Source organism: Rhinoderma darwinii, chromosome 1, assembly GCF_050947455.1.
Source record: "Rhinoderma darwinii isolate aRhiDar2 chromosome 1, aRhiDar2.hap1, whole genome shotgun sequence".
Lineage (NCBI taxonomy): Eukaryota > Metazoa > Chordata > Amphibia > Anura > Rhinodermatidae > Rhinoderma > Rhinoderma darwinii.
The window spans coordinates 165172866-165189377 of record NC_134687.1 but is presented as its reverse complement, the minus strand read 5'-3'; the positions used below and the strand labels follow the sequence as shown (position 1 = coordinate 165189377).

The following is a 16512-nucleotide window of genomic DNA, read 5'->3' as shown; positions in this document are numbered from 1 at the left end:
CCCCCCCCCCCCCCCGCATTGTACCCTTAACGATACTTCAGGAACTGCCACTAGTGCTGTGATCTTCTCCTCAGCTGATGATCCACGAGATTTACTTCTCCATCGTTTCTTCATTCATCTTCAGCCTCTCATGTCAGCAGATTCAGCACCAGTGGTCTAGCAGGTCAGCCTTAAGGCTGATTTCATGTTTGTTTTTTCTAGGGGGTCACTTATTTTTTTCCATTAGTAACTGCAGCTTTGTATCTCGCAGGGATCTAATCTGACACTGTTAGTTGTGTGTTTTTACCCTCTCCCTTGAGATGTCTTTATCTCGTAAGGATTGCATCGGACAGCTGAGCACTAGTGGCCCTAGTAACCTACTATAATTGTGGCCAGCCTCCCCCGTTCTGCCCAGTGTTTGCAACCCAGAGTCCCCCATGATGTGACACCACCTGCATGAGCCAGGTCTTTTGCACAGGCCTTATGTGACATTTCTAGACTCTCACAATCTTTGGTTCAGTCTTTTCGGAATGCTTGCCTTCCCACATAGCGGCTGAACTCAATGCCCCTCTTTACTTTCCCATGGATTCTACACTGCCTACCTCTCGCAGTTTACCTTGTAAGAAGTACCAAGGACAAATCCTGCTCTTCTTCAGATTCCCTCCTCAGGTACCTGTTAGAGTCTTCAATGGAGGAACTGCTTCTAACTAGAATCGGTCATCTTCCTCCAATGTATTCCTCCAGATTAAGAATCTGAGCAGGAGAACCTTCTTTCAAGCCCAGACCTGCTTGGCCACACTCCCCACTCATGCAGACTGTTTTTCTTTCAGAAGACATGGCTCTTCTTCACCAGGACACTCCTTCATCTATATGTTTTGGGCATGTGGGTATTTGGCAGCGTTGTCTCGACTTTTGAATCAGTTTCATATGCACAATTCCACTCCAGGTCCCTTCAGGCGGCAATCTTCTTGCGGTGGGGCAAGTCGCATGACTCCCTCGACAAGTTGATTCTCTTACCCTCTTGCGTTCTGGAATTCAGATGATGGGAGACCTTACCGGCCATCCCGATGGGTCACTCTTTTCCTCCTCTCCAGGGGCTGGTTGCCAGTCTTCCTGGGTGAGGTGCAGTTTTTGGTCTTTACACGTTTGAAGGTACTTGGTCGCAGGAGGAGACATCCTTACAGATCAACCTTCTTGAATTAAAGGCAATCTTCCTAGCCTCTTCCCATTAGATTATTTTTCTTCAGGTTTGGCCGGTCAGGATCCTGACTGACAATTCCACAGTGGTTGCTTATCTTAACCACCAGAGCGACTCCAGAGTCGGGCAACTACATGGCCAGGAAATAGGATACCAAAGCCATAGAAGTCGACTCACTGGTTACTCCATGGAGAGATTTCTCTCTCCTGTATCTCTTACCTCCATTTCCACCCTTGCCCAGAGTACATGAGAGGGAAGGCGTTCCCATTATTCTAGTGGCACCAGGCTGTCCCTGGCGGGTCTGGTGCGAAGGCCTAATCCTTCTCGCAGACGAGCCTTGGCGTCTTCTGCTTCTACCTGACCTCCTTTCCCAAGGTCCACTAATCCAACCACTTTACCTCAGATGCGTTTAACACCATGGCTGTTGAACCTAAGGTTCTGGGGGCCGGGATTTTTCCGAGCCAGTCATCCAGACAATGTTGAAGGCCAGAAAAGTCAGTCAGCTAAGGTGGGTGTACCATTGTACGTTGAAGGCTTACTTCCGCTGGTGTGAACAGAGTAATTTACAACTATAAACTGTTCCACATTTAGGATGGATTCCCACGAGCACATTACGTCCGTAATGGACGGAACGTATTTCGGCCGCAAGTCCCGGACCAAACACACTGCAGGGAGCCGGGCTCCTAGCATCATAGTTATGTACGATGCTAGGAGTCCCTGCCTCGCTGCAGAACAACTGTCCCATACTGTAATCATGTTTTCAGTACGGGACAGTAGTTCCACGGAGAGGCAGGGACTCCTAGCATCGTACATAACTATGATGCTAGGAGCCCGGCTCCCTGCAGTATGTCCGGTCCGGGACTTGCGGCCGAAATACGTTCCGTCCATTACGGACGTAATGTGCTCGTGTGAATCCAGCCTTAGGGTTCTGTCCTTCCTGCATTCAGGCCTTGAACAGGGACTTGTCTTATGTTCACTGAGAAAACTTTATTTTGTTCTCAGTTGAAGACTTTTTTGCAAGGGATGGTTCTTGCGGTCCCTCCTTTCAGATATTTTATTCAGCCTTGGGATCTTAATTTAGTCCTCAGGGCTCTTCAGGTGACTCCTTTCTAACCCTTTGAGAGACATTTCGCTGTGTCTTCTTTTCTGGTCACCTCCATGGTATGGGTTTCAGAACTTTCTAATTTGTCTTACAAGTCTTCCTTTTTGGTCATCCATACAGATGAGGTGGTGTTCCGACCTGCTCCGTCCTTCTCTGCCTTCCATATCAATGATTGTTCTCACTTTTGCCCTTACCGATCTCATCTGACGGAGCGGGTTTGTATTATCTTGATTTGGTAAGAGCAGTCCGAGTCTATCTGGATACGATGTAGTCTTTTTGACTCTCCAATTCTTTTGTTGTCATTCCTTTGCGTGTTGGATCTAGTGCGTGATTTTGGAAACCTATTAGTCCACAGGTAACGTTTTTCCCTTTCGGGTTACTGCCCATTCTACAAGGGCTGTTGGTGCCTCCTGGGCGCTCAGACATCAGTCTTCAGTTGCTCAAGTCTGCAAGGCTGCTTCCTGTGCTTCTGTGCACACCTTTACTAAGTCTTACCAAATAAATTTTTTAGCCTCTGCTATTGCTGGGCGATTAATCAAATTAATTAGATTAATTCGCCAACAATATTGTATTTCACCTAATTGTGATATCAAATTATTGATTAAAATGGTGTCTGCCACACCACACTACAAGTAGGAGTCAATGTGTTTTCACAAAGTGTCTCCGCCCGAACAGTGTTAAGAAGCTTCTGGGGGCAGGGTGCGTACTGTTCATTTTTGTCAGATGTACAAGATCAGTATATAAGCGAAGAGTTTTATATTGGTGCTGAATGTTGTGGTAGCAATATATGGACTCCAAAAGATTTGAAAGAGTAAAGCATATAAAAGTTATTCTGTATCTTAATATTTTATCACATAACTATGTATCGATTGTGCTACAAATTGCTGCCTGCGGATCAGACACCGGGTCCAACTTGAGGGGCCCCTATGGATATAGTTTTGTTAGTCATTTAGATTTTTTTTTTATTATTATTGTATTTATGAAAAAAAAATATTTGCACATGTTTAAACCTGTGACGTTGCCTATGGTATTTCGATAAATAAAATAGTGAATTTAGTTGTGTCTTGGTATGTTTTAAAGTAAATATAGCAAGAAAAAAAATTATTGAGATTAGAATCGAAAATTGTCCATAAAGTTGAAAAAATATTAGAACATTTATTTTTTTACAAAATTACCTTGCTCTAGCCTCTGCTGATGCAGGCAGCTGTGTATTAGGGAAGTTGCATGGCTGTACTTTTTCTTTGTTATTCCCACCCCCTGAGACTTCTTAAGGACGACCTATCGTGCTGTATCCCCCAATGATCTTAACGGGAAAACAAGATTTTTGTACTCCATGTAAGGCTGGGTTCACACTGAGTTTTTTCAGGCGGAAAATCTGCCTCAAAATTCCGTTTGGAATTTTGAGGCAGATTTTGCTCTGCCTGCACGCCGATTTGCGCAGCGTTTTTCGCCCACGGCCATTGTGCGCGGCGGGCAAAAAACGCTGCAAAATACGCTTTCTCTGCCTCCCAATGATGTCAATGGGAGGTCAGAGGTGTAAGCGCCTGAAGATAGGGCATGTCCCTTCTTTTTCCCGCGAGACGGTTTTTCCATGGGAAAATCAATGGGAGGCATTTTCGGCCATTTTTTGGCGTGTTTTCCGACGCGGTTTCCGCGTCAAAAAACTTGTCAAAAAACTCCATGTGAACTCTCCCTAAAGTCTATTTCTTGTTAACCCATTAAGGAAACAGCCTGTTTTCGCCTTGTGGACTAGACCATTTTTTTTAAAACTGACATGTCACTTTATGTGGTAATAACTTTGGAATGCTTTCACCTATCCAAGCGATTCTGAGATTGTTTTAACGTGACACATTGGACTTTTTAAGTTAGTGGTAAAATTTGGTTGATACATTCAGTGTTTATTTGTGAAAAACACCAAAATTTTGAGAAAATTGGTAAACATTTGCATTTTTCTAAATTTAACCCCTTCTCGACATATGACATACAGTTACGTCATAGCCGGGAAGGGGAAGTATGGAGCGGGCTCACGCAGTGAGCTCACTCCATACGATGCTGGTGTCGGCTGTACGTTACAGCCGACACTTCAGAGTAACTAGCGGCATCGCGCTCGAGCGCAGCATTTAAATTGTGAGAAAGAGGGGGGTGACCCCCTCTAACAGCTCATCGCGCCTCCCTCAACGCAATCGCGGGGGGGCGATGGTTGCTATGGCTGCCTGGGGGCCTAATGAAGACGCCCAGGTCCGCCATCTTTGTACACCTATTAAGCCCTGCCTCTGGCAGGGCTTAATAGATGCCTGTCAGAATCACAATATACTGCAATACATTAGTATTGCAGTATATCGTACAAGCGATCTAACGATCGCTGGTTGAAGTCCCCTAGGGGGACTAATAAAAAAAGTAAAAATGAGTTAAATAAAGTTTTGTTTTTTTGTGTAAACATAATTGGTATCGCCGCGTCCGTAAAAGTCTGAACTATTATAATATATAATTATTTAACCCGCACGGGTAACGCCGTAAAAAAAAAAAAAAGCTTGTAAACGGCAGAATCTCTATTTTTTTTTTGGTCACCCTAGCTCCCACAAAAGATGAAATAAAAAGTGATCAAACCATCGCATGTACACCAAAATGGTATTATTAAAAACGACAGCTTATCCCACAAAAAATAAGCCCCCATACCACTTAATCGACAGAAAAATAAAGAAGCTACGGCTCTCGGAATTTGGCGACGCAAAATAAATTTTCTTTTTTACACTTAGGTTTTTACTTGTAAAAGTAGTAAAATATAGAAAAAACTATATATATATTATCGCCGTAATCGTATTGACCCACAGAATAAAGTTAACATGTTATTTTAATTGCACAGTGAATTCCGTAAAAACGGCACGCAAAAAATGATGGAGGAATATCTTTTTGTTTTTTTTCATTCTCTACCCCACAAATAATTTTTTTCCCGTTTCCTTGTACGTTATACAGCAAAATAAATGGTGCTACGAAAAACTACAACTCATCCCGCAAAAATCAAGCCCCCATAGCCCCACTATATAGACGGAAAAATAAAGACGCTATCGGGAGGAAAAAATGAAAATCTGAAAGTTGTTTACGGCGGGAAGGGGTTAAATGTATCCACTTGTAAGCCAAATAGTAATACCAAACAAAATAGTTACTAGTTCACATATCCCATATGTCTACTTGATGTTGTTCTAAAGTGACTTTGAGGCACTATATATTAGAAACCCCCATAAATCACCATTTTAAAAACGGCACCCCTCAAAGTATTAAAAACAGCTTTCAGAAAGTTTATTAACCCTTTAGGTGCTAGGGATTACAGTAAAGTGGAGGTGAAGTTTACAAATTTCTTTTTTTTTTTGCAGACAGTCACTTTTAATCCATTTTCTTCTGTAACACAGAAGGTTTTACCAGAGAGAGGCTCCTCAATATGTATTGCACAGATTCTGCAGTTTTTAGAAATATTTCACATGTGGCCCTAGAGTGGTAATGGACTAAAACACAGGCCACAGAAGCAAAGGAGCACCTAGTGGATTGTGGGGCCTCCTTTTTATTAGAATATATTTTAGGCACCATGTCAGGTTCGAAGAAGTCTTGTGGGGCCAAAACAGTGGAAACCCCACAAAAGTGACCCCATTTTGGAAACTACACCCCTCAATGAATGTATCTAAGGGTATAGATATAGATCAGCAGCACAGGACCAAAGATTAGGTTGGGTGCACACCCCTTGGGTCACTGTCCAAATGACCCCTTCAATGTAGACAGAAGAAAATGAGGCAAATTGGGTTGTTGTACAAAACATCTGTACTCCACTATTGCCTGATCTGTGGCTTCTTTACTTGCAGCACAAGGCCCCAAAATTTGAGCATCTCCGCTGCATCTACAGGGTTCCACTTGAAGGGCCTATGACGTGAGGTTCTGGGCAATAAATTGCTGGGCATATAATTTGGTCTGGGCCACCATTAAATTCACTAAATCCTAACTGAAAAAAACCTTTAAAAAAATCTATATCTATGAATTCAGGGATCTTAGGCTCATAATTCTCATAGGGGTGGGTTCCACACGGGATCACTTATCTGGGGGGTTGCCTCAGCTGATGTCCTGGGTCGCCTTTGCGGGGTTCCTCATCACCAGATCATGAGAAGGAGGACAAGATGTATAGGGCGAATTCCTCTTCTTCCTCGCTGGCGGAATCAGTGTCAGAGGCCAGGATGGCGTATGCCTCCTCTGCTGAATAGACGATTGGGATGATTGGGACATTTTCATTCAGGGTGTGTGTAGTGCTTGAACACGTGTAACACTGACTTTATTTTTTACACGGGGTTGTGTGTGTTGTGCTATTACACGTGTATTTCAAAATGACTAAATATTTTAAAAAAAAAAGAGAAGAAAGAAAATAAAAGTTAAGAAAAAATTTACTCAACAGACTTCAGTAACAAAAAATTATGGCAATATAAAACTAAAGAATTTCCTGACTTCCTGACACTAAAATTTATTGACGTTGAATCTGCTAAAAAAAAAAGTAGTATAAAAACTACTGCAGTAAATTTAGGCTAAAACGATCAAATTACCCAATATAAAATTTAGTGAATCTGCAATTTTTGGCACATGAATTCTTTTTTTTTTTTCGGTTTTGCACCATCTCCATGTGTGTGCCCTGCGGCCACTGAGTGCTGATCAGTCACATGGTACTTTTCTGTTTGCAAACATACTTTTGACTGCTGTTGCGCGAATCACGCGCGTCCCACGGAAGTGCTTCCGTGTGGTGCGCGTGAGTTTCACGCACCCATTGACTTCAATGGGTGAGTGATGCGTGAAAAACGCAGAAATATAGGACCTGTCGTGAGTTTTACGCAGCGGATTCATGCTGCGCAAAAATCACTGACAGTCTGCACTGCCCCATAGACTAACATAGGTCCGTGCGAGGCGCGTGAAAATCACGGACGTATTACACGTTCATGTAAATAAGCCCTTAAAGGACGAGTGTCGCGAAACAAATTTTTTTTATATCAATTTGCTTTTAGTGTTTTATTTAAAAAAAAATTATTTGTGTGTTTGTGTTTTACTTTTTTTTATTTTTTCACTTTTTCTTGTCTATGGGGGCTGCCATTTTTTTTTCCATCTCTGTATGTGTCGATTAACGACACATACAGACATGGAATACGGCACATACAGTCCCATAGTGAATGCGAACGGGGCCCGTTCCATCCACTATGCTGTACACCGTCTGTGTGGGAACGGCGCATGCGCCGCTCCCACACAGTCCAAATTGAAGGTCTTCGGCCGAGCGACGTCCGGCGCCATTTTCTTGTGGACCGGAAGCCACGGCCGGACAGTAAGATTACTACTTCCGGTCTCGGCTTCCGGACTTGTGCACTTGGAGCGGAGGGAGCGGACGGACCAGAGGGAGCGGCGGCGGCAGGAGCAGGTAAGTTAGGTCTGTGTATGTACGTGTTTTACTGTGTGTTTACTACTGTATGTAAACCTACTACACTGTGTGTTAGCTCAAATGGGGACACACAGTGTAGGAGGTTAGACCGTTCAATCCGCTCCTTTCTCCTGGCACTAGCCAGGATAAAGGAGGGGGGATTCTGTGAGCTCACTAGAGCGAGTGTGTATTCTCAAATTTTGCAGCATAAAGCAATGTGGTTGCTTTACCACATGCCAATGCTGCAATTTTGGAAATTGCTCCATCTAGTGACCAGCACTGGGAAATGTTATAAATTAGAATCTAATTTATAATATTTCCTGACTCGTGAAAAAATTAGAACAATGTTTAATCACTTATACACTAACTGCTTAACTATTTGATCACTTTTATAATACACTGCAATACTTCTGTCATTGTGAGGGTATGTTAACACGGCCTATTTTCGGCCGTTTTTCAGGCCGTAAACGCCCGAAAAATGGCCGAAAAATCGGAAGCAGAATGCCTCCAAACATCTGCCCATTGATTTCAATAGGAAAACGGCGTTCTGTTCCGAAAGTGCAGGACACTTCTTGGGACATTTTTGCAGCCGTTTCCATTGACTCTATTGAAAAAAGCTCCAAAAACGGCCATGAAAAACGCAGACAAAATCGCGAGTGGCACAAAAAACGTCTCAAAATCAGGAGCTGTTTTCTCTTGAAAACAGCTCTGTATTTTGATAAGTTTTTGACTCTGTGTGTGAACTTACCCTTAGGGTATGTGCACACGCTTACTAAAAAACATCTGAAAATACGGAGGTGTTTTCAAGGGAAAACAGCTCCTGATTTTCAGCCGTTTTTTAGCAATTCACGTTTTTGCGGCGTTTTTTTACGGCCGTTTTTGGAGCTGTTTTTCTATAGAGTCACTGAAAAACGGCTCAAGAAGTGACATGCACTTCTTTTTCGCGGGTGATTTTTTTTACATGGCCGTTTTTCAAAACGGACGCATAAAAGAAGCCCCGTCGGAACAGAACGCCGATTTTCTCATTGAAATCAATGGGCAGACGTTTGGCGCCGTTCTACTTCCGCTTTTTCAAAAAACGGCCGAAAATAAGCCATGTGAACATACCCTAAGGCGTTCAATTAGGCGTTAATTTAAGGTAGACCTGGGGGCATTTGTTAGGCCCACGGCTGCTATAAAAACCTATAGGAACGCCGCGATCGTGTTGCGGGTGCGCCGATGGGGTGAAGGAGCCCCCTCCCTCTTAAACCATTAAACCAAGGCGTTAAACAGGCGGGATTGATTCTAATTTTGATCCCGCCTAATAGAGCAGTGCCCGGCTGTCTTTAGGCAGCCCAACATCCCGTTGGGCTTATGTCACAGCGCTTCCTTTTCACAGCGCTGGTGCATTAGTACCCTTAATAACCATTGTGAAAAGACGTTTGGGCGCTCAGTAAGGGGTTAATTTAAAAAAGTGACAAATTATGACATTTTATTTATCAGTTGTTCAAATTTAGAATATCACAGCCTTCCCTATCAGCCTTGCAAAAAAGATGGACTGTTCGTTGTCAGAATAAGGCTCTGTTTACATCTATGCTGGGGCTTCAGTCTATAACAACCACAACGCTGTGATCGATCGCACAATAAACCCCAGTGCTGCCCGATGGATCGCATTGACTTATAATGGGGTCCGTTAGGTTCCACTGAGATGTTTGTCGTTTTATTGACAAAAATAGCGCTGAATGCAACTATATTTCATATAAAAAAAAACCCACTGAAATCTGTGACACCGGCTCCTAACAGTCTCAGACGCAGATGTGAACAGAGACTTAGAGAATCTTATTGTATCAATGTTTTTTAATATTTTTAGCAGCATTGATAAGGAAATTAACAGCAGATTAGTTTAGTACAAGATTATATTGTAACGATGACCTCTTCTATATCTTCCGTTAACCCCTTAGTGACCAGCCTATTTTAGCCCTTCATGACCAAGCAATTTTTTTCGTTTTTCCATCGTCGCATTTAAAGAGCTATAACTTTCTTATTTTTCCGTTGACATAGCTGTAGGAGGATTTTATTATTTTTTTTTGCGGGATTAGTTGTATTTTTAAATTGCACCATTTTGGGGTACATATAATTTTTGGATTCACTTTTTTGGGGGAGAAATCGAAAAAAATTCTGCCATTGTATTATGCGTTTTAAATTTACGCCATTTACCGTGCGGCGCAGATAACATGTTACCTTGATTCTATGGGTCGGTACGATTACGGCGATACCACATATGTATAGATTTTTTATGTTTTACGACTTTTGCACAATAAAAACACTCTTGAACTAAAATTATTTGGTTTTGCATCGTCGCTTTCCAAGAGCCGTAACTTTTTTTATTTTTCCGTCAATTTAGTTATATGTAGTTGTCATTGTTACTTTTAGGGGTACACAGGATTTATTGATTAACTTTTTATTACTACTTTTTTAGGGGGCGATCACTTTTTTAACTGTAATCTTTATTAATAATATTTATTTTTTCAGTCCCACTAGGGGACTTCACTGTGCGATCTTTAGATTGCAGATATAATGTTTGGTATACTTCGCCTCTGGCATGGCATATAGCCAGGGCAGGTCTGGGGGCCTTTGTTAGGGCCCCGGCTGCCATTGCACCCTTTCGTAAGCTCGCGATTGCATGTGTGGACCGCCAATGGGTGAAAGATGGAGCTCCCTCTGTAAACGACTTAAATGCTGTGGTCACTATTGATCGCAGCATTTAAGGGGTTAAACGGTCGCGATTGAAGTAAACTTAGATCGCTACCGTTGGAGCAGGAGCCCGCCTGTCATCAGACAGCCGAGCACCCGCTCCAGCCTGCACGGGACACCCACACAGAACTTAGACTAGGCTGCCGTGAAAAGGCGGCGGTCTAGTCTAAGGCCCCTTAGTGACCGCCATTAAAAGGCGTATTCATGATCACTAAGGGGTTAAAGCAAAGTAAGCCTTTCAGGCATAAAAACAGATGGTATGGTTATAGTTCTGTTAAAGTGGTTTGCCCAGAGGACCATTGGTCCAGCTTATGTTTAGGTGTGTATAGGGTCCTAAGCAATTTTACAATGTCATCATCTTTTGGAAAGTGTTTGCTTTTGAGCTCTGCTACATTAGTGCACAGCTATGCTTCTTGACAGCATCTTAGCTGCATTGTCTGCTGGAAGTCTTAAAAAGTAAAAAATCAACCTTCTGTTTTATCAGGGTCTCAGGCTGCTGCTGTCCTTCCCTCATGCTTTACACTGCAGTTCTGGTTTTTTTTTTTTTGTTTTTTTTTTAAATTGGCTGCAAATATAATCCTAAAAGCAGCATGAAGTTGTTCAGAGCAACTAAACCACTAGTGAGATTCTGTTGATTTCCACAAATTTAATCAGGCAATTCCTGACTGAAGTGCCTGATGCAATTCAAGCTCCTTTTAAGCCAATGCAATGTATGTTTCAAAATTACCTCAAGCTATTTGTAGAATGTAGTGCTTTTAAAGGGAATGTGTCGCTAGAAAAAATTATATATTTTTTAGTTAAACAGTTAGTAAATACATGATTAGACATTGTTCTAATTTTTTTAATTTTTTCAACAGGTCAGGAAATATTATAAATTAGATTCTAATTTATAACATTTCCCTGTGCTAGTCGCTAGAGGGAGCAATTCCCAAAATTGCAGCATTGGCATGTGGTAAAGTAACCACATTGCTTTATGCTGCAAAATTTGAGAAGACACACTCGCTCTAGCGGCCTCAAACAATCCCCCCTCCTTTCTCCTGGCTAGTGCCAGGAAAAAGGACGGGATTGCATGTTCAAACCTCCTACACTGTGTGTCGCCATTTTTTGAGCTAACACACAGTGTAGTAGGTTTACATACAGTAGTAATCACACACTAAAACACGAACATACACAGAAATAACTTACCTGCTCCTGCCGCCGCTGCTTCCTCCGGTCCGTCCGCTCCCTCCGCTCGCTTCTGAACACATGTCCGGAAGCTGCGACCGGAAGTAGTCATCTTACTGTCCGGCCGCTGCTTCTGGTCCACAAGAAAATGGCGCCGGATGTCGCTCGGCCGAAGACTTTCCATTTGGACTGTGTGGGAGCGGCGCATGCGCCGTTCCCACATAGACAGCGAACTCCATAGTGAATGGAACGGCTCCTGTTCGCATTCTCTATGGCATTGTATGTGCTGTATTCCATCTCTGTATGTGTCGTTAATCGACACATACAGAGATGAAAAAAAAAATGGCAGCCCCCATAGAGAAGTAAAAGTTAAAAAAAAAAAGTAAAACACAAACACACAAATAAATAAAATTTATTTTAATAAAACACTAAAAGCAAATTGATATAAAAAAAAAATTCCGACACCCGTCCTTTAATTAGTTTGGTTGCATTCATCGACAGATCACCCAGCAAAAAAAAATGTTTTTTTGCGGCGTTGACAATTTTTTTTTTTAACAAATAGTTTTTTCTTTGTAAAAGTAAAACGTAAAAAAAAGCTATAGAAATTTGTTATCGCCGTAATAATATAATTCCGTAGAATACAGTTGACTTATAGTTTTCTCCGCACAATGTACGCCGTAAAAGCGAAACTCTGTTTCCCAGTACGTTATATGGTACATTAAATAATGCCATGAAAAACTACAACTTGTCCCACAAAACACAAGCCCTCATACGGCTATGTCGATGGAAAAATAAAAAGGCCTGGTCATAAAGGGGTTAATGTGTCATTATCCGGCTATCTTAGTTTTTGTGTATAAATCTTCAAATATGGGTATGTATTACTTTTTTCTTTAAATTTCTCTTCCAGACATAAATGAAGAACAGAAGACCCTTTAATCTACTACTACTGGATCGATGTGAAAGTGAAGATAATCCAGTCTTATTTGACCTTTGTCATGTTTGTATTTATGAACACTTATATTTCTTACCACGTTACGGTCTAAAAACTGAAACCATGAAATGAGCACTTTTTTGCTACAATTGTTTCATTGTTTTGTTTTTTTATTGTTCGTAAGATCTTAAGATAAACACCAGCATAATATTAACCACATGACGTAAACAAGAGGGACATACGATGCCATCTTTTAGATAGTAACTTATCCGTTCTGTCTGAATATTGTCTTAAAATGTAAATATTTAACTAAACTCTTATCCGAATTGTAAATATGCTTATATCTAGACCCCCAGAAAGGTGTAATAAAATAAACTGTGTAATGAACACTAGGTGGCACTAGAGTGTTCATTGTTCAGAGTGGTGTGGATATTTTTGTGTCATATTTATCTATTATTTATAAAGATCTCTGTGACTCCTTGGAGACTATTAACTATGTTTTATTATTTTAAAATATCGTAATTCCGGATCTGCAGTTCAAATTCCATTTTTAAAACAAAGACTGAAATTCAACATAATACGCAGTTATTTTTTATTTTTTGGTGAGAAATGATTAATAACTGTGCAGGCATTCCGTTCCCTGTGCTGTATTATTTATTTCTTGATATTTTTATATGTACCGTTACCTGAATGGATAAACATTGGTTAATTATCTTGAAGTTATTAATAAAAATAATCTTAGGGCCATTGAATTACCTCATTTAAATTACTACTGACATCTCCGTATAGTTCCTTAAAATCTCAATCAACAATCCATTAGAGCTCAACAGGAGTAAAACTAAATCCTCGTTTAAGTGTATTTATCCAATCTCTTTTCTCTCTTTCAAATGCTAAATCCATTTTAGCATATGCCCCTTCTTTCCCTCGCCTTTTTCTAAAGCCTAGCAGCTTCTATCACCCTTGTAAATATGAAAGATGCTAATCATATGACATATCACGTCTCAGTCGGAGCCTGGAATAAAGCCTTGTGATGTGGGATCATTGCATCCAGACAACAGCTTCATCAGCCAGAAAGTTGTTTTTTTTCTCTTTGCCTTCAACTCTCAATCCGTTCTTTGTCTGCGGGAAAATGTAGGCAGTACAAGCTTCCATGGCCATATGGTCCACTCTGTATTTTGTTAGTCTGATTCAGTCCTCTTTCTGTGGCTAGGGAGTGTGTAGAGATTCACTGTATCCTCCTCATCTTTTTTTTTTTTTTGTTCTTAAATCAAAGCTTGTTTCCAAATGTGCTTTTTATAATTTTTTTCAAGCATTTGTACACCATTTGAAATAGTGTTTTTTGTTTTTTTTTAAATAAAAATATCAGTGTATTGGTGCAACTTTCAAAATACTTTTTATTAAAAATTAATTTTACTTTATGAGACACAGCTGCTTTGTATACTGTATACAGAGCAGCTGTATCGTGCGCAAAGACCTGAATCCATCAGGTCCGTGGGCCTGACGGGTTTAGTGTGTCTCTGACAGGCAGGATCTACCTGTTAAAGAACACATCTAAGTTATGATCTTAGATGTGATCGTTAACAGGTGGATCATTGTGTCAGTGGCACGCAGGACCCACTGACACTGAACCCGTCAGTGACGCTGACCTGACAGATACAGGTTTCAGTGCTAGATACAGCTGCTTTGTATACAGTATACAAAGCAGCTGTATCTCATAAAGTAAAAGTATTTTGAAAGTTGCACCAATCACACTGAAACCTACATAGTGGGGGAAGAGTGTAGCAGTGCCCAAGACAACCAATCTGGTTTCTATTTTGATTTTCCAAAGGGCCTCTGAAAAATGAGAACTGGTATCTGATTCGTTGCTATGGGTGACTGCTCAATTTTTTCCTTGCACCAGTTCTGATGAGTTTCTGAATTTGTTTATATATACACTGAATAATCACTTTATTGGAAACATCTAGTAGCACGTTGGAGCGCCTTTGGCCCTCTGAACTGCAGCAATTCGTTGTGCCAAAGAGTCCGCTAGGTGATGAAATTGTTCTACAGGGATATTAGCCCATGTGGATAGGATAGCTTCTCAAATTTGCAGCTAAAGTGTCCTTCTACTATAGGTTAAACAGCCTCCATGAAGGGATGAACTTGGTCAGCCACAATACTTTCGGTAACCCTACTGTTCAAATGTCCATCCACAGGTATCCGAGGACTCAGGGTGAGCCAAGAAAACATTCTCCACCCCATTACTCCTCCTCTACCAGCCTAAAATGTTGACAACTGACAGGAAGGGTTAATCGAATCATGCTGCTAGAACCAAATTCTGACCCTTCCATCAGCATACTGCAACATAAATCTAAATTCATCTGACCAGGCAATGTTTTTCCACTGCTTTATGATCCAATTTTTGCTCTTTTGCCCACAGGAGTCTTGCCTCTTTTTTTTCCCCTTAGACAGCAATGGCACTCTAACTGGTTGTCTGCTGTTATAGCTCATTTGTGCTAAGAAACAACGAGTTTTGCTTTCAGACCGGTTAGTTGGAGCCCCAGACTTGTATTCAGCTGCAATTTGCTTGACTGTGCACCAACTGTTCGTCAGAACAATTCTTGACCTCCTCCGACCACTTTCATCAATGAGTTGTTGGCGTCCACAAGATCTCCTTTCGCTGGATGTTTTTCCTCGATCACACCTTTTTCGGTATACTCTCTAGACTGTTGTTTGAGACAACCGCACAAGGTTGGCAGTTTTTTTAAATACTGGACCCGGCTAGTCTAGCACCGATGATCTTGTTCTATTCGACAAGTCAATTAACTGAAAAGGGGAGGGGTACAGTGCTAGATGGCGGACTCTTCCTGGTTTGACAGGCGCAGCAGAATAAAACTTTATTATCTCTACTAATGCAAGCAGTAGCAGCAAGAACACAAGTATGTAACTCCTCTGTTACACGATAGCTACACAACGGTGACCAACGGAAACCATTAATAATGTTTCCATCACCATTGAAATCAATGGTGAGGGAAACGGAAGCTAAGATGTCCGTTTGCATTTTCGTTGAGGGGTTAACCCGACGGAAACCTCCGACAGAACCCCTCAACGGAAAGCCAACGCTGATGTGAACAGGCCCTAAACTGTGTTGTGGGATTCGTGTTGCACAAATCTTCCCTGCTTGAGTCACTCCCCAATAGAAGTGAATGTGACAAGTATACAGTCACACTGTTGCCTTGAACCTCATTCACTCCTTGAGTGTTGTGTGTGTTGTACTTCTCACCAAATTGCACAAATGTTGGGGAATACTGACCATAATACTAAACAACACCAGACATTGATGGGGCTATTTATCAAAACTGGTGCAAAGTAAAAGGAAAGTAGTAGCCATTTCAACTAATAAGGTTGCTTCTTTCATTTTCAAAAAGCCTCTGAAAAATGAATGTAGAATCTGATTGGTTGCTATGGGCAACTGCTCCACTTTTAATTTGAACCAGCTTTAATAAATCTCCCCAATTGTTCACTGTCCCTTCAAACAAGAAAAGTGGAGAACATGAAATCCGTCGCACAGAAGCCTCATCCCTTTTTTCGAACACAAAAATAAAAGTTACTTGTCTGAAAAAGTGGAGGGGGACATTTTTGCATATAATGTCAAGAAATTTCTGCCAGATAACTGGTGTAATTGATACATGACCACATTGAGTCTCCGTTTTATGGATGCACCTGTCACACCTCCAACTTCATTTAAAAATATTTTTATTTATACTATGAAGGATGAATAAGTTGGGTATCTGGATAGAAAAAATACACTAAAGAAATGTACATACATGTCACATAATTTATTTACAGTATTATTGACAGGGAGAAGCAGCTGCACAGAGCTCTGTCATAGAGATCCCCGGCATGCCTTCTTACTGGCCACCAATTGTTTTCTTTTTTTGGGGGGGGGATAAAGTAATTTTTTATTTTCAACAAAAACACAACATTTGCGA

The 16512-nt window shown here is 41.2% G+C and overlaps 1 protein-coding gene across 3 annotated transcripts in view; it reads left to right on the top strand.

Moving 5' to 3' along the window:
* Positions 1-13170, top strand: part of ZGRF1 (zinc finger GRF-type containing 1) — a 140608-nt gene extending 127438 nt beyond the window's left edge. For 2 of the 3 annotated variants that reach the window (XM_075860529.1, XM_075860526.1), the window contains one exon: positions 12518-13169. In XM_075860529.1, coding sequence (XP_075716644.1) covers positions 12518-12523 — 6 coding nt within the window. In that variant the 3' untranslated portion in view covers positions 12524-13169. Of the gene's footprint in view, positions 1-12517 lie in introns of all 3 variants that reach the window. The other variant, XM_075860527.1, reaches the window with a different exon arrangement.
* The last annotated feature ends 3342 nt before the right edge of the window (positions 13171-16512 follow it).